The following is a 23127-nucleotide window of genomic DNA, read 5'->3' as shown; positions in this document are numbered from 1 at the left end:
TGGGATGCTAAGTGTTCTTTGGCTTTTAAAAGTCGGTCTGAAGACCACCTGTTAGGCTAGGAATTTTGCCTCTTCCGTCCTATTGTTTCAAAGATAACTACGGGCCAGAGAGATGAGTCAGTGGTTAAGCACTTAATGCTCTTGCCAAGGACCCCCGCCCCCCACCCACCCATGTCTGGTGTTCACAACTGCCTGTAACTCCAAGGGACCCTAGCTCTCTTCTGGACCTCCAGAGACATCTGTACTCATGACACCCATACTTACGTTTAATTAAAAAATAAAGTAAATCTTTTTTAAGAGATAAATTGTTCCTTTATGAAAATCTTTGTGTAGCCTTAAAATCCAAATTCTAGTCCACACTCCACTTATTGCCAGGACTTAAACACCGTTTGCCAGCGTCACAATTTTCTGAAAACTCTGGAATTTATCTTGAGTGTTCTGCTCTTTCAATGATAAGGTAAGCATTCGATTTAGTTAAATTGCTACGATAAACCTTGAAATAAGCCCAGAGTCCTACGGAAGATTACAGAGATGGGGCTCGTCCTTCTCGTCGACTCCTGCAGGTGGCGCCATTAGCAAACTCTCTCACCCTAGCCCTCTGGCCTGCTCCGCCCACAGTGGCGACCGGAAGAAAACACCAAGGGTTTTAGCCCACCTGCTAAAGAGAAGAGAGGGGGGGGGCGGGGGGGGGGCGCGGAGGCCAGGAAACGATAGATCCATAAAATACAGTGTAGAATTGCGAGGTGTAATAAAATTAATAATCAAAATATTGATTGTGGAATTGCTTACTTTCTTTGTATTAAATATGCACGCTGTATAGGCAAGGTGTTTATAAATAAATATGATTTTCAGTTGACTTTTTTTTATCGTGCCATAATGACAGCCCGATGCTCATTTGTGTGTTAACCGTGTACTTTAACAAAATTATACATTCACCATTGCAGTGTAAGTGGCTGGGTTTGCAGCTTCCATCTAATCGTCCAGAATCGTGTTTGTGCAGTCCTAAGACTCTTTTCTTAATCACTCCAATAAAAAGAGTAGATTCCTTTGTAATGCAATTTGTAAGCAGTAAACAGAATTGAGAACGCAGTATTGCTGTTGAGCGCATTTAATGCAGGCTTTTAATTTGGTGTGTAATTATTCATTTGGTAGGCGCTCCCCCCCCCCTTCAGATTTCCTCTCCCCTGCTCTAAAGAAAAGTTGGTGAGCCTGGAAAACAGGGTTTCCGTGTATCTGGTGTAAGCCGGAGTTTGATGTAGTTGTTATGAAGAGCGCATTTGTTTTAATCTGCTAAAGACAGGAGGTCACATTAACGAGTAATACAGACACATAAAAATGTGATTACGGCTTCTAAACAGAACGCAGTAGGCTTCTAGTTAACACAATGAGATTTCTAGGAAGTGATGCATAAGTTCCTCAAAAATGACACATTTCTCACGTTCTATTCCAATTAAATTACTGAGGCAGCTAACAGCGATGCGCACAAAACACAAGGACAAAATGAGGGTTTTCTTCTTGTAACTGTATCTCTGTGAAAGTATATTTTTATGAGAAGCCGTTAATATTAAGCTATTATTTTTCAACTGCGCTGGAAGGGATGTCTTGTCACTGAAGAGCCTCCCCCTTTGTCTCCCGGGTTTGCTAACAGGAACAGAGAACTGCTCCGCTGGATATTGCCTCCACCCGAGCCCTTGGAATGAAAGAAACCTAGCTGTTCCGGGGATGGGGGTGGGGGTCCCAGTGTCAGTGCCTAGGGTTGCCCAGAGGCCTGCATCTGTGGGACTCCGGGACCTGGGAGATCCATCCGCTTCCCGCGGCGCGGGCTATGGCTGGAGAAGCGGAGCTTGTACGCACTCGCGGTCCGCGAACACTCGGGGAACGCTCTCGTCGCGCACCCCAGGCGTTGCGTTCCTGAGCTCCCCTAGCAGCAAGGGGAGGGGGCTTCACAGCGCAACACTGGGGTGAGGGTGGAGAAGGGGGGTCTCCAAAGTCTGCAAAGCTCCCGCTGTAGGGCCTGGGGTGCGGGGGGTCCAGCCCACTCTCCCGTAGTACCGATCTGTGAGGTGGAGTGTCCTAGTTGCGCCCAGGCCTCGTGAACCGGGCGTCGGAAGACAAAAGGACGCGATGCTTGCGACTGCGGAGGATGTTGCGCGCTGGGGTTGGGGAAGAGCTCGGAGCACAGTGGCTGAGCCACCCTAAACCGAAATGCGATTTGAAGTCCTAATGAACTTGATTGCGCGAACATTTATAATCCCCCATGGCCCTAAATGAAATCAGATATAATCAGAAGATACGGGGAAGGGAGTGTTTACAGCCGACGCCGGGCGGCCGCGGGACGAGGAGATGCGGCCCCGGTATTGATGTCGAAAATGATGGATAACGCGGGAATGGCAAATATACTATTTGTCTAATGGCTCGGCAATTAAATTCCCCTGTAAATGACCCATGCCTCATTTCATCCTAATCTATGGAATTTTGATTGAATTCGTCAGCTCTAATTGAAAAATACTGCACTTTAATGCCTGCATTGCAGTTTCGGGACGAGAGTGGTTTTAATGAGACGGTGCCCCTCTGACCCGGGAATATTCCAGACTTTTATTCGGAATTTAAAGCCAGAAGATTGCTCAACTGAGCCCTATGATTTCCTCTCTGCTATCCACGTCCATCCATCTCCAGATGCGATTTAATAAACGCACTTGAGGATAAATGTGTCCCCGACCCTCTCTCGCCTCGTGGCACCCAGTGGGGGAGGCGCCCTCCCCTCGGGAAACATTCTGGCCTGAGCCAGAGGCCTCACTGGGGGAGGGGAGAAAAAGAGCTGCTCCTCCCCCAGCTACCCCAGCCGGGCACAGAACCTTCTGGAAGCCAAACCCAGGTGCCCTACCTGGAGGAGGAGGCCAAGCTGCAAGCGACGCCCCCACCCCCACCCCCGCCAAACAGACTAGGCCCCAAAGCGCTTTATATGCAAATGGCGAGGCAAAGCCATCCCTGAAAAATTAGCTACTTGCTGAAGCATATTTACTAGATTGAAATGAGTTAAAGAGAAACATTTTACGTCGTGTAAACGAGATAATTGAGCGGCATTAAAACTGGGATGTTTGCTCCTTCCCCCCCCCCAAAAAAAAAAGAAGAAAGAAAGAAGAAAAGAAAAGCCGAGGAGGAGAGCAGAGGTAAATGTTCGGTGGGAATGTAGCCTGAGCTGTTCAGAAAGTATCCCGCACTAGGGACCTTGCCAGGCCGTGGCGGGAGCTCTCCTCCCCTTGACTCCCCGGGGGACGATTCCCACCGCGGCAGGCAGGGGGCGCAGTCGAGTCACGTGGCCACAACACCGCTGAGCTGGGTAGTGAGAACCTTCATCACGGGTCCTTCCACTGTCCTCCGGCCCCGCCCCTCGCTTCATTCACCCCGCCTTCCCTCCTCCCCAGGCATTCGAAACCCAGAGGACGGCTTTGAGGTGGTGGCCCTGGGAAGACCGAGTGTGGAGCACAAGAGAAGTCCAAAGTGCACGGGGGTGCCCATCCCCTACCCCTAAGAGAGATATGTTTGAGGTTTAGCACCTTAAGAACTTGCAGATCTGTTATCGTAGACGAATGCCAGAGGACAGACAAGACATCTCTTTGGGAAGGCAGGGACTTGCGTTCGGACAATGTTAGACTCAGCGACAGGAGCCGACAGCAGGGGCCGCTCCCGGGGCTGAAAAGACCTCAGAGGCTGCGCCTGCCCAGGGGCGGAGCTTCCGGACCTCTCCCTCCTCCCACCCACCCCCCCGCCCTGGAGGTCTCCCGGGCGGTTAAATACCATGCTGTAGCTTGGCCCTTTTGGTGGCCTGAGACGTTCTAAGGCCTTGTCCTCGCACTGACTTGAGACGCGCCCAGCACTCTGCAAAACCCGGCCTGGCATTGGGCTCCTTATTAGCTATGCTCACCAGCAGCCACTGTGAACAGACGCCTGGCCAAAGCGCAGGACAGACGCAGTACAGTGCGCACAACAATCCTTGACCCAACACCTGTACAGCCTTTAGTGATGCAGTCAGGGCGCTGGTGAGAGAGCAAGCTGGAATTCCGGCCCATTATGCGGATGGAACCGCAGAGGTTGGGTGGGGTCAGCTGCCCATTCAGGATGCACTGGCCCAGACGGCAGAAGTTTCTTATCTGTCTGCTTCCTAGACCTGCTCAGAACCTCACATAGAATTTACAGGAAGTCAAGGTGGTTTCTATCAGCGCATCCGAAATCTGGCGTTTCTTACATCTTGAGCAATCACGGAGGCTTGTGATACAGGCTTCTCATGGCCTAGATGTTTAATTTTTTTAATTAGACTATTTTTTTTCTTGTCCAACTGTAGACATAAATACACAGACGCCTTTGAGCGTTCCAGGATCCTCGGCTTCCTGGAACCACAAAACCCAAACAGCTCTAGAGCAGATGCCATTACTTATGTAGTCCATGGGGGGCGCTCTGCACGCCCGGGTGATTCTCCGTCAACCGCTTAAGACACTGCTTGCTGAGTGCTCAGCTATCTAGATTTGCAGCCAAGACAGATGACCTGAGTTCGATTCCCGGGACCAACAGCGAGAAAATAAATTCCCGAAGCATCTAACTTCCATACGCAAACTAAATAAATAAATGTAAACGTAACTACCCATTTCTCTCTCATTAATTCACTAAACTCTACAACACATATTTGTGTCCTGTTTGTATATACGAAATAACCTCAAGATGACTAAAATTAAAATATCCAATGGAGCAAGAGAGATTGCTTACCTGTTGAGAACACTGGCTGCTCTTCCAGAGGGCTCAGCTTCCATTCCCAGCACCCACATGGCAGGTCACTCCAGTTCCATGCGATGTGTTACCCTCTTCTGGACTGAGGGTACCAGGCACACTGTAGGGACACAGTTATCCTTGCAGGCAAAAGGGCCATATTCATAAAATAAAATATAAATAAATAAAATACAGAATGTAGTATTGAATTGTACAATAAGTTGTTCAGCTCACTCTCTATGAAAATATAACATCCAAATGGTTTTACAATATACTGAATTAAGTCTCTTTGGTGCTTGCTTTGTGTGTGTGAAGTTGAAGACTCTGTCCTCTTAAGGTTTCTGATAATTCCCTGATGTGATCTGTTAGTGGCCTGAGGGGCTCTGCAAGAAACTGGAGGTGGGGGCAGTTATAATAATAAAAATATCACAGACACCTAATTCTAAAAATGCTCAAATCTGAAAGAGAAAATAAAAAGAGAGAGAGAGAAGGTCAGAGGATACAAAGAGGAAGGGGGGAAAGCCTCCAAGATTGTGCAAACAGCAAATGTGGTCACATAGTAGCCAGTCACCTTTGTTTTCTGAGCACTGGAGCCAATGTCTGTGCCTTTATGTTCCTTGTCTCAGTCTTCCAGGCATGGAAGGTTTGTGTGGACAGAGACAAGCGGGTTTGCTTCTGGCTTCCATTCATTTCCCAGCCAAGACTAGTTTTGACCCTTTGCCCAGGAGAAGGAGAGGGAGAACGGAAGCAGAGACTTCCAGAGAGCTTTTCTCCCTGGCCGGCAGGCCTGTGGGTCTATGCTGCCGAGGTCTCCAAACGACATCACAACCCCCCAGGAAGGAACTGTGCGCCCTGCATTTGCCAGTTGCCTGAGTGTGGCGGCCTCAGTACCCAGGTGTAGGTTGTAAAGGTGCAGTCCACCTAAATAATATTCATGTGAGTGGGTGAGAGAGACAGACAGACAGACAGACAAACCCAGGAAAATGATTTTCATTTTCTTACTTAATCCACGAGTGTGTGAGAGAATCTGTTCTGAAGTTGGCTGCCGCCTTCTGGCTATGACTAGAGAGCTCCCTCCTCCTCGTCCCTTCTGCTTCCAGTTGGTCCCCAGCTGAACAGTCTCTGGGGTGGTAGGATCTGGACTCTGGTCTCATTTTGGCTTCTTTTATCCCTGAAATCTGGGAACTGGGCACCACATCCCTTAGGGCCATGGACTTGCCTGCAGTGGCATGTGGAAGATGGAGCCCTCTGTATTTGTTCAACCAGAGGAAACTCAAAGCCTGCTTCTAAACCAGGGAAGCCACCCAGCCCAGTCATCTCTGCCATCACTAACAAAAAGGGAGGGTATAGCGGAGCCATTTCAGACCTCAGAGGAGGAGGCTGAGTCTCCTGTGCTCTAATCTCCACCTTCTCCCTTCTCCGGCCAGTGACTGCCTCTACCAGCCTCAGCCCTCCACTGCTGTGGAGGGTACAGCTTAATCCCTTGAGAAACCATAGTCTTCTCCTGCCTTTGGAAACTGGATCCTATGAAGGGCCCAAGAATCTGAGGAAGGAGGGCTGGAGAGGTGGCTCAGTGGTTAAGAATGCTTGACTGCACTTCCAGAGGTCCTGAGTTCAATTCCCAGCAACCACATGGTGGCTCACAACCATCTGTAATGGGATCTGGTTGTCTCTTCTGGTGTGCATGAAGACAGAGCACTCAAACACATAAAATACATGATTAAAAAAAAAAAAAAAGAACCTGACAGAAACTGTGGATAGGTTCTGTAGCCATCTTGAACTAACCTCTATTCTCACAGTTTCTGGCACCAGTTCTGGGTAGCTTTAGAGGCATGTGCAGCAGTAAAGATCAGTCCTGGGTTCTCCTCCCGACATAGAAAAACCAGCCCCTGGAGGTCTCAGAGGTAGCATGAAGGAGCATTCATGCAGCCCAAGTTCTTCCTGGATGTTCAACTTTATGCAGGTTAACACGTATCTCCCCTCCTCCATTCTGATTAATATACGGCCACTCCCCTCATTAGCACATCCTCCCCTCTTGCTCTCAACCTTGGAAAAGGTCAACACCTCAGGTGACAGGTCCTCTGGGAAACTCAGGTTGCCTTTCGCAGTTTTGGTTTTTACCTTTTCTGCAACTCTCCTGCCTCAGACTCCTGAGGGCTGGGATTTCAGGTCTGGCTTCTCTGAGGAGTGTGCTGAAATGACAACTGTCCTTTGGGACTTCAGTAGACTGAGGTCACTGGGCTTGTTTGGGTCAGTGTCGTGCCTGCCAGACCTGGAATTTTCTAGAGCCAGTGTTTCTCTCTGGAAATCCCCCCCGCCCCCACCCAAGGCATTGGTTAGGAGGAACAGAGGTCATTCCATCTTTCCCTGCCACTTTCCATTCTGACCACACACAATACTGTGTCCCTCCCTGCCTAGTGACATCCTTTCTGGGTCATAGTTACTTATCCAAGGGAGCAACAACCAGGGGAATGCTACCTTTGATTTGCATTATTTCTCAGGGACAGAGAGAGACAGAGCTCCTAGTACCAGCAATCGCTGTTGCTTATACTAACTGCAGTTCAAGGGCAGGGCGCCCCTGATGTGGTAACTGTGGGTCCAGTGCTTTCTTGGAAGAGGTTTCCAAATAATACTCTTGGGGCATGTTCTTGAGGGGTTGGAGCATAGAGTGGGTGTCCTAGAATCCTCTGGTTTGTGGGCAAGGGGACCCTCAGCCTTTAGGCTCTGGAAAAGATACCTAGGTCCTTGGCTGGCCCTCTGCCCAAAAGGTAGTCTCCTAAGTCTCCTGTAGAGAGCTGGAATCTCAGGAGCCCACAGCAGATTTCTAGCCTGTAGTGGACACCAGCTGTGTCCAGCTCAAGTCCGAGACGATGCTCTCCAAGAGCTTGGCGGTGTGCCTACCAGAGCAGATCCCAGCCCCACAAGAGGGCTGCCAGGAAGGGGATCCCCAAGGACCTTAGCCTAGGCTCAGCACCCTTTCACCCCTCGGTGCCCTCTGCGCTTCCCGGCTGCCCTTCTCTAGGCCCCTGGATTAGCATCTCTGTGAAGTGCAAACAATGCCTGCTGTGCAAGAGATGAAAGCTTGGCCTCCGGTGACTGGGGGTGGGGGGCGACGTTTGAAATTTTGAAAGGTGGGGCCCAGGGAGCAGATGGAAGATAAAGCCAGGTGAGAAGAGCTCCCCTGCCGGTCTGTGCCTCCCTCCCAAGCATCCTCTGCCCTTGGCGGGCTCTCAGGAAGGCCTACACCCACTTAACCCCAGGCCTTTGCACAGCGCTGCCTCTTCCCTAGCTAGGAGTCTCAGAGCAAACGAACCTTCGCCTCCCCCTTTGCGAGCTGAGTGCTTCCTGGGAGCACCGACTCCCGGACTCCAGGTCCAACGCTGTGAGCTACTGTTCCCCGTGGTCACAGATCCCCAGTCCAAGCCTTTAGGAATACAGGGAAAAGAACTGGAGCCCCACGTTGTCCTCGCACTCTGGGTCCCCATCAAGGAAATTCAGCTGGGAGTGGAGCACGGGGAAGCTGTGGATTCCAAAAGCACACCGTAGCCCGGTGTATCGTCAAACCTCCACGCCCGCAGCTGAGTGATATCTTGCGTGCAAGATCGCCCAGAAGCCTCCGTCAGCAGATCCTAGGAGGGCTAGCCTGGAGCACCACGCCTGTGTGGCTCGCCCGCTCTGTCCTTCTGCTATCGGTAAAGCAACACACATAGGTGTGACGAGCACAATTCTCAGCCTCAAGACCACATTTCTTACAGCTGGGGGGGGGGGCGCGGGAAATAAAAGCCCTCCCCTTCTCATTTCTGGATTGTTGTGGTTTTGTTTCAGCTACTTTGAGGATAGGAGATTTAAAAAAAAAAGTTTCTACATAAGAATGTCGCGGCACACACTGTCCCGGGAAGTGTTTTTTCTTCGAGACACTTTAGAAAACCCCCTGTCCTTCTTTCTGCATGGTCAAGGAGCAGAAGAAAGAAAGCAAAGACTTTTATTTTATACATCACTTGATCTTTGCTTGGGAAACTCTATTAATTGAATGGGCTTGCCTTTTTTGCCAGGTCCCCTTTATCATTATTTATGGGCTTTAAATTGTTTAAAGTTCCCTTGACGTTCAATTTACAAGTTTGGGGACTTTTTTTGTTCTGCCTTTTGTCCTGGAGAAAGACATCGTGTTGGAAGCGCTTTGAAAAGCCAAACATGAGAGGTTGGCGGTGAAAGGGAAGCGGGCAAGACCCCTTTTAATTCCGTCCTGTTGGTGAATGGCTCTTTTACATAATTGCAGGAGCTATTTCAAAGCCAGCCAAGGGCTGACTTCACTTAGAACCACATGGAGTCTATTTTGGGCTTTCAGATTTAAAAAAAAAAAAGAGAGAGAGAGAGAGAGAGAGAGAGAGAGGCTGAATAAAATAGTTTAAAAAGATGAGGCTTCAATGCTTTCTGCTAGTTGCAAATTGGTGTGTCTGATGGGGAATTTTACACAAGCACCCCTTTGTAAGTACGTCTTGAGCTGGGGAGGCTCGATTCTAGGTTAGCTGGGTGTGAATCCCAATCGCCCCTTCATAAATAAAATCCATCCCAAGCTATTTCCCAACTATGGCCAGGAGCACGTACTGCGGCAATGCCGGAAGCATCAGACCACTCAAAAATCCCTCTAAATAAAAATAACACGGTTGCCAGAGAAACCAGCCTGAAGCTTGGGTCTGGACCGCTGGCGCTGGCGGGATAGGCTCTCCTACGCCAGGCCTGCAGGTTCCTCCACAGGCATCCAAAGAGACTAGAGCGCTCCCTCGCTGCCCCCCTCGAAGCCGCAGGGCGCCTTCCATTTCCAGATAATATGAATATTCATTTATTTGCGCAGTTCATATTTTGTGCTTGGCTTTCAAACACCTGTGTGCAAAGGCTGACCCGGACAGCCCACAAGCATGGAGCCAACTTTATTGAACGTCTAAGCCACTTTTAAAGTGGCTTAATACAATACTGACACTCGCTTGGCAGCAGTAAAATACCTCCGGGGATGGGCTATCTTCTTCTGTGTGAGATGCTTCCAGAGAAAAAGTTCGCAAACGTTAACTGGAGTTGGGGAGCCCAGCTCTCCCCTTCAGCGCGCCTAGCCCTTTCCTAATTGGAGGGGGCGGGGCTCTTCGAGCCTAGTTACTAAGATCTGAGTCGGCTGGTTTTCCCGCGCAGCCCGGCCAAATCCAGTCTGGTAGGACTCTGCTGTTTCCAGGCAGCTCCCAGCTAGGCAGGTGGGAATTCGAAGGACAGATACGCGCGTACCTGTCGCTTCCTGTGCATAAATCTCTTCAACGCAGACAGGACTGCAAAGGCTTTTGTTGTCCGCGGCCCCTAGGCTCGCGGCGCCTTGCGCATCGCTGAGGTGTCTCCGAATGGAGCTTGTTAATCACGTCAAAACACAAGGATCCTTTTATGATGTGAACAATTATTTTCTAAGCAGTGAAGCAATAGATGAGAAAAATATTACTGCATAGCATTCGAGAAAAAGCACACTAGTAAATAAAATTCGTATTGATGAAAAATTATCTGAACTCACTAATAAAAGATTAGTATTATAACCCCGCAGTCAATACTTTTCCTGGCAATTTATGGACACAAATAATATGGCATCAAATTACCTCAAGTGTGGCTATAATTTAAGGAACCTCAATCTTGTTGCTGAACTTCTGGTACAAAATCACCAAAGTAAAGGAATCCCTGTCTCTCCCTGTCTCTGAGTCTAATCAAGCGACAGAAATCTGTACAACGATATACAGTGAAATTTACAGTACACGCGCAAAATGGAAGGCAGAGGGAATAGGTAAATGAGTAACTGCTTATACAGGCATCCCAGAGGCAAGCGGGAAGGTCCCGGGCTGTGGCTACGTAGATCCAGGAAGTCCTTATTCTGAAGTTGTGTGTGTGTTTGGGGGTGGGGGGGTGACTAACGAGGTAATGGCATAATAAATAGGGAGCTGTTCAAGAAGAAACCAGCCTTGAGCTTTGATTATCTTCTTTTGTGGGCAAACTGGGGCTACAGCTTAGAGCCAAGGGACACCTCCTTCCTGTGTATCCCAAAGGGAATTACCGCCCCCCCCACACACACACACTGCCTAAGCCATCTCGAGGTCTGGGCGTGAAGTGAGGGGACGAAATACAGACAGTGCCCTAATGAATTCCTTTCAAGCAGCCTGCTGCCGAAACCATCTATTACTGCGGCCCAGAGTGGGGGAAAGCATTTGAGATGTCTTTGTCCGAGTGATGGAGGGGAGGGGAGGAGGATACTGGTGGGGGAGGAGGGCGGGCTGGCAGCCCGGCCAGAAAGTCTTCTCCTGGCCGAGGATGCGATGGACGCATCCTCCCCTCTTACCTCTCTTGGTAGGCAGTTGTTCTCTGGCTAGACTCTTGGCCCGAGGAGATGGTCTAGGATTGAGACGTCCCTCGAGGGCCTTGGGGTTGGAGCGAGAGGAAGAGGAAGAGCGAGAAAGAAGAGCTTCAAAGAATCGGGTCGATAAATTCATAAAGATCGATTTATCTTTATTCCCAATTAAATGTGCTTGTGATACATAACACACGTCCAACATAGGCCAACTCCCCAAGCGCCAGCTGTTAGGGGTGAACTGGTGTTTAACGGCCTATGTAACAATGCCCTCCTTTGCTCCTTGGCCTGGTGCTGTCAGGAGTTCCGGAAGGACGTCTAGACCTGGGAATTTGAAGCCGAGGCCGTGGGGGACTCGAGCAAGTCCCGGGCGCTCTGGCGTGCTTGGCAGGGTCTGCCCTTGCCAGGAAACGATCTCATTTTGAAGAGACCACAAGACCTGAAAGTTTGTTTCAAGACAAGAAAAGAGCATCAGAAATGCCTACTTTTCCTTTCGCCTCAATCCCTCCAATCTCTTGACTCCCAAATTCCCGAGTGTTTACCATTGTCGAAAACGGGGGAAATATCTTGAGGGACATGGCTGCATCCAGCAGTCCGCAAAGGGAACCGCGTGCCCGGGAGTCCTCGCGCTGCGCAGAGCCAGGGTGAGAGCTCCCTCCGTTGCCAACGTGCTTAATTAGCGCCTATTTACAAAACGCAGCTTTTATTTGAGCAAACATCATAAAGCTTTCATCAAGATAATCTCACGTTATACAATCCAGAGGCGTCGCAAACTCCCCCTATTCCTCCCTGAAGATGGAGCAGAGAAAGGACTCGCTTTATTATCATAATTATCGTGGCTGTTATTTCGGTGCACGCTGGCAAAGTGGGCAAATAGGTGTGATGATTAAGAATGTCATGAAAAATGAGCAAGGATCGCTCATGGAGGGCCCAGCTAGGGATGGGGGGGGGGGACCACCAGCCTGCTCGCCCCGCCGCCACTAACGCGCCGCGAGCAATCGGGTAGCTTCGGTGTAGTGAGCAGAGGTAGATAGGCCCCAACGCGCATCTGGGAGCGGACCTGCAGAGGCAAGACCCTAAACGCAACCCGGGAGACCCTGTCTAGCCCCTCAAGCACAACCAGAGCACCCATAGTTAAGGTGAGCATCACACCGGGTTCTGCTATAGCGACCTTAAAGGAAATAAAACCATCGGTAGCGTGTGCCAGCTCCAAACCGCCTCTCAGACGGCCTCCACTGGGATGCCAAAGACTCTAGGGTCTGAGTCTGGGTGGTAGCAAGGGTCCCTCTCAAGTTTGCTTCGCGGGGTGCAGGCGCACAGGCTCCAGTTCCCAGGTCTGCACGCTCCAACGGTGGCGCCCGCAATCGGCCTGCAGCCCGCCCTGGTAAAGGAGGAGGAGCCCTAATTTCGCCCCGCCTCTCCCAGAACAGCCAATGGTAGGTGGATCTAGTCCCCACGTGACACGAGCTTAGCTAGGCAGCTGGCAAAATGTGAATGAGAAAGAGGAGCGCGATTTAAAGGTGCTGGCGGCGTCTGCCAGAAACAAGTGCGCCGGCTTCGCGCGCTCCCCGGCGACCGGTGGGACAGGACGGACTGAGGGACGGACAGACGGACCCACGCACCGCTGGTAGCTGGGCCAAGAACTGGCGCGACGCGCGCGCGTTCCGACGGGCTAGCGGCGGGGAGCGGCTCCAGCAAACGCGAGGTCCTCGGCGCCCTCTCCATCTGGGGTGCAAGGCTTCACCGCACTCAGCGGCTGCACCTGCGCAGGCCGGGTATGCAGGGGGTCCCGCACTGAGGGGCGTCGTCGTCTGCGCTCCGGGTGCCCCTCGGCCCCTGCCCGGCGCTCCCGGCGGTGTTTCCAGCGTCCGGAGGGCTTCCAGGCGGCGGTGCGGCGCGGGGACTTTTCGTTTCTCCCTGGCCTCTCTCGAACGCGTCTATGAGCGCAGCGTTCCCACCGTCGCTGATGATGATGCAGCGCCCGCTGGGGAGTAGTACCGCCTTCAGCATAGACTCGCTGATCGGCAGCCCGCCGCAGCCCAGTCCCGGCCATTTCGTCTACACCGGCTACCCTATGTTCATGCCCTACCGGCCTGTGGTGCTGCCACCGCCGCCGCCGCCGCCTCCCGCGCTGCCCCAAGCAGCGCTGCAGCCTGCGCTGCCTCCCGCGCACCCTCACCACCAGATCCCCAGCCTGCCCACCGGCTTCTGCTCCAGCCTGGCGCAGGGCATGGCGCTCACCTCTACGCTCATGGCCACGCTGCCCGGCGGCTTCTCTGCGTCGCCCCAGCACCAAGAGGCGGCGGCCGCCCGCAAGTTCGCTCCGCAGCCGCTGCCTGGAGGCGGCAACTTCGACAAAGCCGAGGCGCTCCAAGCCGATGCAGAGGACGGCAAAGCCTTCTTGGCGAAGGAAGGCTCGCTGCTCGCCTTCTCTGCGGCCGAAGCGGTGCAGGCGTCTCTCGGTGAGTCGGCGGCGCGCGCAACCGGAACGCGGGCACGGGCGGGAGTAGGGCGGGCCAGCTCACGGCTCCCGCCGGGACCCGGGGGACGAGGCCGCGCCCCCGCCCGACCTCCTCGGGGATAGCTGGAGGAGTCGCTGCGATGCCCTGCGGAGCTTCCCAATGGGGTTTTTAAAGCCAGGCAACAAGCAGGATCTTGGGGAAGGGAGGCGTTTAGCGCTCTCCTGTTAGCTGCTCTGGGCCACACAACTGGTGGCGCGTTTGACCAATCTAAACTGTACCTTCCACACACACTGAGAGGACCAAAGGTCCTTAGTGTATTGCAACCTTAAAGAGAGGCCTTTTGGGCTGTGTTTTGTTTCCAGTTGCGCACGTACTCAAGAGAGTCCAGACTTAAATGTCTTCAATGTCTTCTGCTCATCCAAAAGAACCAGCTTTCTGTGATCTGAGAGAGAGAGAGAGAGATGGAGAGAGAGAGAGAGAGAGAGAGAGAGAGAGAGAGAGAGAGAGAGAGAGAGAGAGAGAGAGAGAGAGAGAGAGAGAGTACGTGCTCGTAGGAACTGTCGGGTGGGGAACTTCCCCTTAGGTGACATAAAAGATCTGTCTCAAGGCAACTCCGATCTGGCATGTGCGCGACTCTACCATCCCACTCCTTCTGCGGTGAAATTGAGGCTCACTAAATTTCAGTGTTAAGACGTTGGCGGGAAGGATCGTGAACTCTCCCTTGGTCTTCAAACAGCCCTGGACTCCGGAGGAACAAAGGGAATGTTCCCGTGGGCCTCAGGTCCAAGCAGCATCCTGCTACTTAAGCTGTTAGCTGGAAGGGTGCGCGGGAGGCATGGCAGCCCCTTGAGTGATGGTTCTGGGCAAAGGGCCGTCGCCTCTGCTGTCCCCTCCTCTCCTTTGAGCTTTTCTCACGCTCCCCTCGCCCCCCCCCCACTCCTCAAAGGCCAGGAAATCACAATGTGTTAATGTCGTGGAAAGACAATCTGCTGGGGGGTGGGGTGGGGGTGGTGAGGTTGCCCAAGTGGGAAGGGGTAGGGAAGGCAGTGTTGGAAATGTAATAAAACGCCGTTTGGTTTTGCTTTCAGTCGGGGCTGTCCGAGGGCAAGGGAAAGACGAGTCAAAGGTGGAAGATGACCCGAAGGGCAAGGAGGAGAGCTTCTCTCTGGAGAGCGATGTGGACTACAGCTCAGATGACAATTTGCCTGGCCAGACTGCTCACAAGGAAGAAGACCCCGGCCACTCACTGGAGGAGACCCCGCAGAGCGGTGGTGGGACAGGCAGCACCACGTCCACCGGCAAGAACCGGCGGCGACGGACTGCCTTTACCAGCGAACAGCTGCTGGAGCTGGAGAAGGAATTCCACTGCAAAAAGTACCTCTCCCTGACCGAGCGCTCGCAGATAGCCCACGCCCTCAAACTCAGCGAGGTGCAGGTAAAAATCTGGTTCCAGAATCGCCGGGCCAAGTGGAAACGTGTCAAGGCAGGCAACGCCAATTCCAAGACGGGGGAGCCCTCTCGGAACCCCAAGATCGTCGTCCCCATCCCTGTCCACGTCAGCAGGTTCGCTATTCGAAGTCAACACCAGCAGCTGGAACAGGCCCGACCTTGAGGGCCCAGCCGGGGTGGACAGCACCGTGGAGAGGCCCTAACACCCGAGGGAACCCAGGGCAGACTCCACTGTTTAAAGCAGAACTCAAAGGTGCCTCCCAGATGTGGGCATCCCTAGCAGATTGAGAATATATTCACTAGACAGGCTTAAAGGGGGCTACAGCCACACCAGAAGATACACTAAATATTTATTATACGACCCTACTTTGTATATAGATATCTATATAGACTGGATGTCAGCTGCAGTATTTTGAAAGGATAGGACCAAATCTCTCCACTCACACATTCCAGATGAAACAAAACCACCACTGTACTCTGTCGCCTTCAGCGACCACCTTTCCATTCTTTCCCAAAGGTAAACGGGAGACAGAAGAGCAAACACTGGGGTTTAATCTTATTTTTTGTTTCTGTTCTGGCTTTTTTAAGTTGAGCACAGAGCAGACTTTCCCCCCCCCCTCGAGTCTGGGAATCTGCTCTGTTCATTTGCCTTTGCCTGGCTTTATTTCCTGGGCTTGTATATCCTATCTGAGCCATGTCGGAAGCACGTCTCCGTTGTGTTTAATTTATTTCAATGTAGCTTATTTTCATAAGTTATGACATTTAAACAATCTCAGTCTTGTGAATAATAATAATAAAAAAGCAAGGGAATATCATAAGCTCAATCCTTGGGGGCCTCAGAAGAATGCCCACCACCTGGGCATTTCGAGGGCACTGCCACTATGTGGTCAGCTAAGTGGCCTGGGACTAGGACGGAGGCTGACTGGCCATAAGCCTCATAGCACCTTAACAGGCTTTTAATTGGAAAGTAGAACTATGGGTTTAAGAAAGCCTAGTTTTCATATTAGGAAAATCTAGGGTGGTCCTCTTTGCATGGCCTTTTCTATAACAGCCTGGGGATTGGCAAACTTTGGCCAGAGGAGGAGGAAGAGCAAGCTGGGGTGGTGATGGGTTTGCACACCAGAGGCTCCAAACCCAATGCAGCCAGGGATGAAACGCGTTTCCTTACAAGAAACTCCGATCCTAAAGGCAGCGGTGTTCTTTGCGGCTCAGGGCCTCAGGCCCATAAATCAGGCTGCAGGCGTTATCTTCCGACAGGAGCCGGAACCCAGCAAGCCTGGCAGGCCTTCCCGGCCGCTCTGGGCTCGGAGGTGGGTTGTGAGCTCCAAGGCCCTGCACCTCCCCCTCCAGGCGGGGTCTGAGGGGGCGTGTCTGACCACTGCCCCACCCCAAGGGCGCTGGGACCCGCAACCCTTCAAAGGGAGAAGGGAAAAGGGACCCTAGTGGGTTGGTGCTCAGAACTCTAGGAATAGGATGTCTTTCCGCCTTAGAGAGGCGGCCTGTAGAGTGCGAGAGGGGCGTGACCATTCCTCCTCTAACTTTGGTACAGTGACCCAGGGTCCTGAGAGACGCCAGGGCCTGACGTTCCCAAGACTGCGTGTCCTGGAAGCATGGAGTGTGCTAGTGACAGTGATCATGGTGCCCAAATCCTCCTGGCTGTTATACCTACAACCCAAAGAGAAACTAGTGGCTCCGCCACATCAGCTTTCCGAATGGAAGGGCGGAGGAACCCTCAGCAAAGCTGTGCTTCCCAGTCCAAGAAGGGGAGTCGCAGCGGCGCCCTGGGTCAGTACTGACTTAATTTATCTCATTTGCGCTGGCCACCCCTCAGCAGCACAGGGGTCTGGACAGAGAGGCCTTTGGCCAAACTTCAGGCGCATGGTGGAATACGGACCATGACCGAGGTCATGGCTTCCTCCCAAATATTTCCCGTATTGGGAAATGCCTCGGTCTTGAGTTTTTAGGGCAATGTAATGAATGGAGTGGCCTTTCCTCCTAGGGTAAGAGCAGGTTCTGCAAAGGTCTGTATTTCCCGGAAGTCCTCTACCAGGCAAAAGGAAGGGAGAGACTGTGCATCCTGCACAGACACACCTAGTCTGTAGAATCCAGAGCTCCCCACACCCTTCGCCGGTAGGCACAGGATCTCTCTGGCTACAGTGTCAGGACATGTGCCGAAAATTCTAGGTCCTCAGGGACTCCAAGCCCTCTTTTTTACTATATACACAGCAACCTGGACCAGTCCTTCCATGGAATGCATGTATGCCCGCTGAGGGGCTCTGACTGAAAGCAGAGGGCAGCCCTAGAACTTGGTGAGATGCAGCCTCCCGCCCCAGTGGCAGGAGGTCCCACCCAGATCCCAGGGTACCCCCCCCATATGCCTTGCCACTGCATTAGATGTTAATAACTCCTGCCAGCTCTCTCCCAAAGCCTGTCAGGGGTGGGCCGCTTGGAAAATGGAAACCTTAGCCGGCACAAACCCCCTGAGAAAGCAAAACTGCCCAGAAATAGGCAGTCCCCTTCTGGGATCCCCACCGTGAGACCCAAGCTGCCTAGCACTTTAGAAGCACAGGCAGGGTCCTGAGATACTGCCTGCCCTCTTGCCCTCTTAGGGGGCTGTCCCTTTCTTCCCCAAGCCCTGGGGGCCCTGGCACCCCAGAGCCCAGATCCCCATGGCCCTGGAGACAGGCCGAGGGCAGGAAGATAAACAGGCAGCCCTTGATGGCCGCTGTCATCACGGCCGTCATCATGGCTCTCATTTGGCTGCCTAATGAGTCACATCACAGGCAGAGAGAAAAATTGTCAATCGCCTGGGCCCTAATGAATTTTTTTGCAAATTGTAATCAAGCCAGGCCGTCTCAGCTGGCTGATTAATGAGACCCACGAGGCTCGGCCAGCACCTCAGCTTTTTATTCCATCCCATCCTCCCTGCACTAAATTAACAGCAACTTGTCTGAGCTTCAAATTAACTCCCAATGATTAATTCTGATGGGGGGGCCTGAAGAATAGCTTGTTCTAATAGGCTCTGGCCTGAGATGCTGTTGGAAATTAATACACTTCCCCTTTGGCTGCCGGCTTTAATCCAAGGTTGGGTTTTGACATCACTATATTTGTTGTTACAATAAATTCCACTTACATCTGCACATCAAATACTTAGGACCAGGAGTGCACAGACCTGGGCCCTCAGCTGGTGGTACAGTGGGACACCTGGGGGGGCTGACCTCAGATCCACATTCATGGGGGGGGGGCACTGGGAGCCATCACCTGACCCTGTGACCCTGTTTCTCATTTCCCAGAATCCTTCCGTATCAGGAAGCTGAGTATCCCTAACCCTTTGGAAAACAGGGGTCATTTTGAAAACCCACACCCAGATCTTCACCCAAGCAGCCTGCTCCTCCAGCTCCCCTCAAAGACAGGGAGTCTCTTTCAAGCAGAGTAGCCCAGCCCCCTGTAGAGGGCTTTCTCTATCTAGCCTTAACCTGCATTGAAATTTTCAAACTTAGCACTAGGCTTGTCACCCAGACATCTAGTCTTTAGCCCTCTAGGATAATTCCTTCTGGGTGCCTCCTCAGCTAAATGGGCAGAGAGCAAGGCCGTCGGGCCGTTTCCGGCTGGGACTAAGCACTCATGACCGGTCTGGCTCTGCTTGTTTGTGTGTCCTGCCTTCCAAGATGCCCTTTCTCTGGGGTCCACACTTGCTCCCTCTCCGTTCTATCGGCTGGAGTGTAATTGGCTTAATTATTTCAGCTGTGTCTGGTAAGCCCAGCACAGGGCCTCCAAGGCTGCCCCCTTTACCCCCCTAGGCCTGACGGGGGCCAGCACTGGGTGTGCTGACGGTTGGGAGGGGCACTCTGGTTCACAGTCTAGTTCTCCCCTTAGGACTTTCCAAGCTTCTCAAAGCTGCCTGGAGGGCCTGTGGCTGTCTCTGTCAGCCCTGCCAGCCAGCTTGGTTTCTGCACCATCTTCTTCTGCACACCAGCTATGGCATGGCCAAGTGACCTGCTGGACCCAGCTGTGTGGCCTTTGGGGAAAAGTTTCTATGCACACGCACCTCTCCCTATCTCTGGAGACCACGGTCGACTAGCTCTGTCTTCTTTCCCACCAGCTCAATCTGGTCTAGCCTAGCCAGCTTCTGGGATCCAGGAGGGAGCCACAGGCCAGGTCGACAGTGATGGCCTGGACAGAGAGAAGTGGCATTAATCTTCATTTGGGGGCCCTTCTGGTGTGTAAACAGGAGAAATATGATCCTGGTAACTGAACATGAATGCAAATCACACCGTCAGAGTAATAAAGCACCTGAAACCGCGACGCACAAAAGCAACACCATATGTATGAAGACAACCTGCATAAATTATAAATTACATCATAAAAATTGATTGCCTATTTGAACAGTTTAGAAGTGGGAGACCTAAGCTGACATCTGCCCTCTGTGGCTTTGGGGGAAAGGTCAGGCTGTGCCTTCTCCCTCCGCAGGCTCCCAACCTGAGGACCTGGGTACAGGTTGCAGTGGGTGGTAGATGGGACAGCAGGCACGAGGCGCGTTGGAAGACCTGCATCTACTGGGTTGTGATACCAAGGGCGTGGGGGCCACGCATGATCACATCTCACCAGGTCCCTGGCCAACACACAGTGCTGCACTCGGAGAGGCTGAGACTGTCTAGGCAGCTCTCTCCAGATGGAGTCAGTCTGCGGTGAGCAGGCGTGTGCGAGCTGGCACTTGGGAGTATGCGCGGGAGCAAGTGAGAGCGATAGTGTGAATGAGGTGTGTGTGACTGCCCTTCGCGCTCTTCAGCTTTCTCCACGCTCCTAAATAGGCTCTAGTCAAGAGTTGGACCAGGCGCATCCACTGTGTATCAGGACTCCACCCTGCAGTATCTCCCTTCCTCCTAGGAAGCCCTCTGAACCCCCCCCTCCCCCCAATCTCTCCCCAGACACACAGGCCGCCTTCCTCGGGTACATTAGGCCTGAGTTCTCTCCTATGGCGCGACATTCGCCTGTGGTCTGTAGCAGGAATTCCACAGCCGCCTCATTCACCCTGTACAGTTTGGCCTCTGCGCCAATTTATGGCTCTTCTGTGTTCGTTACGGTCAACTATGCTCTCCATCCCTGCCTCCAACCCGCCACCCGCGCTGACCTCGCAGTATCGAGGTCCAAGCTGCACAGGGCCACCCGACCCCACAGAGATGGCTCCTGCTCAGCCCCGGAGCAGCAACCAGAGAGAGAGAGAGACCAGAGAGAGAGAGAGACCAGAGAGAGACGAGAGAGAGAGAGAGAGAGAGAGAGAGAGAGAGAGAGAGAGAGAGAGAGAGAGAGAGAGAGAGAGAGAGAGAGAGAGTGCCAGAGATCCACGGAGCTCTTCAAGAGCCTAACCCCAAAGTTGAAACCCATGTAGGCAGAGGGCAGGCAAAGGCCTTGACAGGCTGAGCTCCCGAGGCACGTCAGCCCCACCCCCACCGATCCCCCGCGACTCCTGCTTCAAGCCTTCATCTCTTTATTTACCACCACTGGATCCCTTGCGGCCTTTGTCATGCGGGAGCGCCTCTAGTGTGGCCGGGCATCGCCTTAAAGAGCCCGGCCCCCCACCTCGGGCTCCCGGCAGTTCGAATGACAATAGCAGAAATGCGATTACACTGATCTGATCCTATTAAGTCTACCCCGGCCCCAGCGGCCCTGCCCAGCCAACTCTGATTCCCCCCCCCCCCCCCACCCACCTCCACCACCTTTTCATCATTCTCTGCCTACCCCCGACCTTGCTTCCGGGGGCGCACCTAGCTGCATCCGGACCCAGCGGAGCTCTGAACACCCTGAGGGTTTGGAAGTGGCCGCCTGACCCTGGGGATAGGAACAGGGTGTGGTGGGGCCTCTGAATAACAAAAGCCAAGGGGTGGGGGGGGGGAGGGTCAGGCCTCAAATGGGGCGGGGGGGGGGGAGGGTCAGGCCTCAAATGGAGAAAGGGAAGGACAGACTACAGACTGGCTTGCACCAGCACTCACCGCCTTGGAGGTTCGCAGAAGTGATGGTATCCACGCTCCTCAAAACCAGACTGCCTGTTTCTGCTGTGCTGTCTCTACAGCACCTTTTCAGGGTCCCAGCCAGGAAGTGAGGGCCCAAGGTGCAAGGAGAAACCAAGAGTGATGTCCTTGTGTCCAGCATCTCTTGCAAGCCTAGAAGCAAGACCCGGCTTCCTGTTCACAGATAATGAAGTGTCTGGTGGGAGGGAAGTTGGTCAGTCCTGCTTCCTCCACAGGCTTTGAGCTGAGGCCAAGGCCCCAGTCTGAGCACTGACCCGTGGGGATGAAGGCCCATGGTGGGAGAAGGGTCCAGGAGACAGAATCAGGATTCCCTTAATGGACTTTTGGTGGGAAAGGGTGGGTGACCAGATACTGGGCTGTGGTTGCAAGTTCATCTTCCCTACCTAGCCCATCCATCGTCATTATTTGACACTGAATAGATCTTGCCGGAAAAGTAGCATGAACCCGTATGAAGAGAGCTGCGGACTAGCCATCCTTCTAGAGGTCAGCCTTCGCCAAACCACTCCAGAACCTTCCTCTCCTCCTCTCACCATGGCTCTCACTGGCCCAACCTTCAGAAGTCTTGCTTTCCTGCAGAGTTAGTGACAATGTGTAAATCAAGTGTTACCACAATATCTGAGGCACCCAGCAGCCTGCCTAAGGGACCAGGGGCTCAGAACATCCGCTGAGTGCCCCCATTCTTGGTCTGTTAATTCTCTGAGCTTCCAGTTTTCCCATCAGCACTTGGGGGGGGGGGGAGGCTGAGACAACCGTGAATAGAGGCCAGAGTATAGTGAGTGTGTGTCAACACTGGTTCTGCTATTGTCTTCACAAAGGCATCCTCTGCTACTAAAGACAGAACAGAAATCAGAACTTCAGACACCTGTGGGTCTCTCATGCCAGTGGGTGGCATATCCCCACTCCCCCACCCCCAATCTGTCCCTTGTGGAGAAGAATTGGCAGGTCCTCTTCACTCACTTGGTGAACAGATTTCAGGTCATGTTCTTGATATTTTTAGACCTGAGGTATGTGTGCCTGGGGGACTGCTGGAGCTGGGGATCACAGTGCCAAGGGGCCACCTCAGCGGGATGGTGACTTCTTCAATCCATAAAACTACCTCAGTTAAGGTTTTCCTTGTAAACCTAGCTCATTTGTCCTGTCTCATCCAACCTGTTTAGAGAGTCTGGACTCCTCTAGGGGTCCCTGGAGCGGGCAAGGGATGGGACTGGGATTGTGGTCTGTTGGCAGCTCTCAGTGAATGTGCCTCATCACATCTAATGTTTGCAACTGTTTCCACAGACTCTCATCCCTACAGCGATGTCTGCTTGGTTATTGAGAGAGAGCTGGCAGAAACCCAAGCATCGTGAAAATGAAGACAGGAATTTAAACACTGTGCCGTAAACCATCTTTAGTCACAGAATCTTTAAAGCAGGCAAAATCCAGGCAGACGAATCGTTTCCTGTACCACCAGGGCAATGTGCCACCTGCACTGACACACACACGCACACGCACACGCACACGCACACGCACACACACACATTGCTTACTTTTACCTTTTAGGTGATAGGTCATTTTAAATGTTTGTAATGGTATGTTCAAATAGATTTCCAGTTTCCATGACTGTAGCTGGCATTTCCTCCCAAATAATTTTTACATTTCATAATGTTGAAATGCTATAAATTGCCAAAAAAGAGAGAGACTGATAATCGCCCATCTTTAAATGAGAAATTGTTAATTTGAGATTTATAAAGGACTTTCCTTAATGAATAGTAGCGAGGACAAATTTGTCTTTCTGCCTCATTTTGTAAAGTCACATTTATATAGTCAGGAGAACACTACAAGGGGGCAGAGGTATCCCAGGAGCAGGTTGGTGTACTGTGCTGGTGTCCTTGACTCCTGAGATTGGAAGGGTGGTAGTCTTATAGCTTTCCTACTGCAGGCTGTGTTCTAATTACCCCAATGCCAGCAACTTGCAGACCTTTTCTACCCAATGACCTTGAAGACAGGACAGGTCTTAATGGTATAGGAAATGTCCATACAGGCCCAAATATACCCCAGTTATGTGATAGACCAAAGTGTC

The 23127-nt window shown here is 52.3% G+C and overlaps 1 protein-coding gene across 1 annotated transcript; it reads left to right on the top strand.

The window, feature by feature from the left end:
- Positions 1 to 12932: 12932 nt before the first annotated feature.
- On the top strand, positions 12933 to 15618 carry Gbx2 (gastrulation brain homeobox 2). Its single transcript, XM_051154316.1, has 2 exons — positions 12933 to 13590; positions 14679 to 15618. Exons 1-2 carry the CDS (start codon positions 13068 to 13070, stop codon positions 15200 to 15202), a joined length of 1047 nt encoding a protein of 348 aa, XP_051010273.1. The 5' UTR covers positions 12933 to 13067; the 3' UTR covers positions 15203 to 15618.
- Positions 15619 to 23127: the final 7509 nt, after the last annotated feature.

The sequence above is a fragment of the Acomys russatus genome, chromosome 12 (genome assembly GCF_903995435.1).
Source record: "Acomys russatus chromosome 12, mAcoRus1.1, whole genome shotgun sequence".
NCBI lineage: Eukaryota > Metazoa > Chordata > Mammalia > Rodentia > Muridae > Acomys > Acomys russatus.
Note: the sequence above shows the minus strand (reverse complement) of the source record. Positions and strands in the feature narration are given on the sequence as shown.

Excerpts from the sequence above, each read along its gene's own strand:
- Gbx2 (XM_051154316.1), top strand. The coding sequence starts at position 13,068 with ATGAGCGCAGCGTTCCCACCGTCGCTGATGATGATGCAGCGCCCGCTG. Across the intron at positions 13,591-14,678 it reads AGCGGTGCAGGCGTCTCTCG|TCGGGGCTGTCCGAGGGCAA; the intron begins GTGAGTCGGCGG and ends TTTTGCTTTCAG.